This window comes from Nanorana parkeri, unplaced genomic scaffold, assembly GCF_000935625.1.
Source record: "Nanorana parkeri isolate BGI_ZX_2015 unplaced genomic scaffold, ASM93562v1 scaffold686, whole genome shotgun sequence".
Taxonomy (NCBI): domain Eukaryota; kingdom Metazoa; phylum Chordata; class Amphibia; order Anura; family Dicroglossidae; genus Nanorana; species Nanorana parkeri.
The window spans coordinates 375,491-376,998 of record NW_017306954.1 but is presented as its reverse complement, the minus strand read 5'-3'; the positions used below and the strand labels follow the sequence as shown (position 1 = coordinate 376,998).

General features: G+C 47.7%; 1 protein-coding gene across 2 annotated transcripts in view; it reads left to right on the top strand.

The window, feature by feature from the left end:
• Positions 1-1,508, top strand: part of BIN3 (bridging integrator 3) — a 54,233-nt gene that overhangs the window by 50,143 nt on the left and 2,582 nt on the right. For both annotated transcript variants that reach the window (XM_018563696.1, XM_018563697.1), the window contains exon 8: positions 1,015-1,149. In XM_018563696.1, coding sequence (XP_018419198.1) covers positions 1,015-1,149 — 135 coding nt within the window. The remainder of the gene's footprint in view (positions 1-1,014; positions 1,150-1,508) is intronic.

Here is a 1,508-nt window from a genome sequence, read left to right as displayed (position 1 = left end):
ATTAATCGAACCTAATAATCGACTAACTAATCGATTTTGAAAATAATCGTTAGCTGCAGCTCTATTTTTCGGTACTCGCCGATACCGGAAGTCCCATTCAGGCGGCGTGTAATGACTCGCCACACGGCTTCCTGATTAGTAGGGAAGCAGTCTTCATGCTCCCTCGTCACCAGGTGACGAGGAAGCATGGAGCCGGCTTTCTGGCCATTTAGGAAGCCGTGTGGCGAGTCATTACACGCCGCCTGAATGGGACTTCCGGTATCGGCGAGTACCGAAAAAGAAATATCGGTACTCGTACTCGATAACGAAAAAACGGTATCGGTGCATCACTATGCTTAACCCTTGACACCGTGTAAAAACGTGTTGTCTGGCTTCCTGATTGGTCGAGAAGCTGGCCAATCAGGAAGCCGGGCAATGCGTCATTACACTACACTGCGCCGGGCTACCTGATTGACCGGGAGCTGGCTCCATGCTGCCTTGTCACCAGGCCGGCTTTATGGCCAATCAGAAAGCCAGGGGGCATGAAATGGCTTGCTGCCCGACTTCCTGATTGGCCGGGAAGCCAGCTCCATGCTCCTTTGCCACAAGTGACGAGGGAGCATGGAGCCGGCTTCCTGGCCAATCTGGAAGCCGGGGGCAGCGTGTAATGACTCTCTGCCCGGCTTCCTGATACCGGAAGCTGAAGTATCGGGCCAGGCATCAGAGCATTTGGGCTAGTGCGAATACTCGCCCAAATACTCTACATCGGCACCGATACTAGTACAGTAGTTCTCCTTTTAATTGTGCCATGACTTTTTAGAAAGCGGCTATTCAAGTATTATGATTTCAGGAATTTCCAGCGAGCGGCTATGGTTCGATGGCACGGCCTTGGCACTGTTGTGTTGTCAGAAGGGTCATCTCTTAGGTTCAAATCTATTTAGGATACTAAAGCTGCCATCTAGTGTTGTATTATTGAATTGCATCTGGTCACCGGAAGAATTGTGTACGATGTTAATGACTTCGCTTTCTCTTCAGGCCAGAGATGAATTGCGCCCAGTTCGGGAGGACTTTGAAATAAAGAACCGCCAGCTATTGGAAGAAATGCCGAAGTTTTATAATAGTCGCATTGATTTCTTCAAGCCGAGCTTCCAGTCATTGATCCGAGCCGAGGTAGATGGTGCTCTGTGATTCAAACCGTTATTTTTTTAAAGAGATAGTCCTTGTATGCGTTTATTTTTTTTAATATTCATTTGGTATGTTTGAGAAGAGCGGTGTGAACCCTCCGCACCCTCTGCGACACCTCTGTGACAGTTTTCGTAAAGTAGTCACTCAGTGATATAGCAAAACCAAAAAACAGCCGTGCCTGTACTACTCTGATATCTCAAACTATAGCATTGTTTCTAACCTGAAGATACAGAGGCACATGAGACAAGAGGAGGTTCTAAAGGGAGAGTAGGCTGGTGTTTTTTTGTGTTTTTTTTGGGGGGGGGGGGGTTTTTTTGCGGAATAAAATTCAGCGTAGAGCTAGA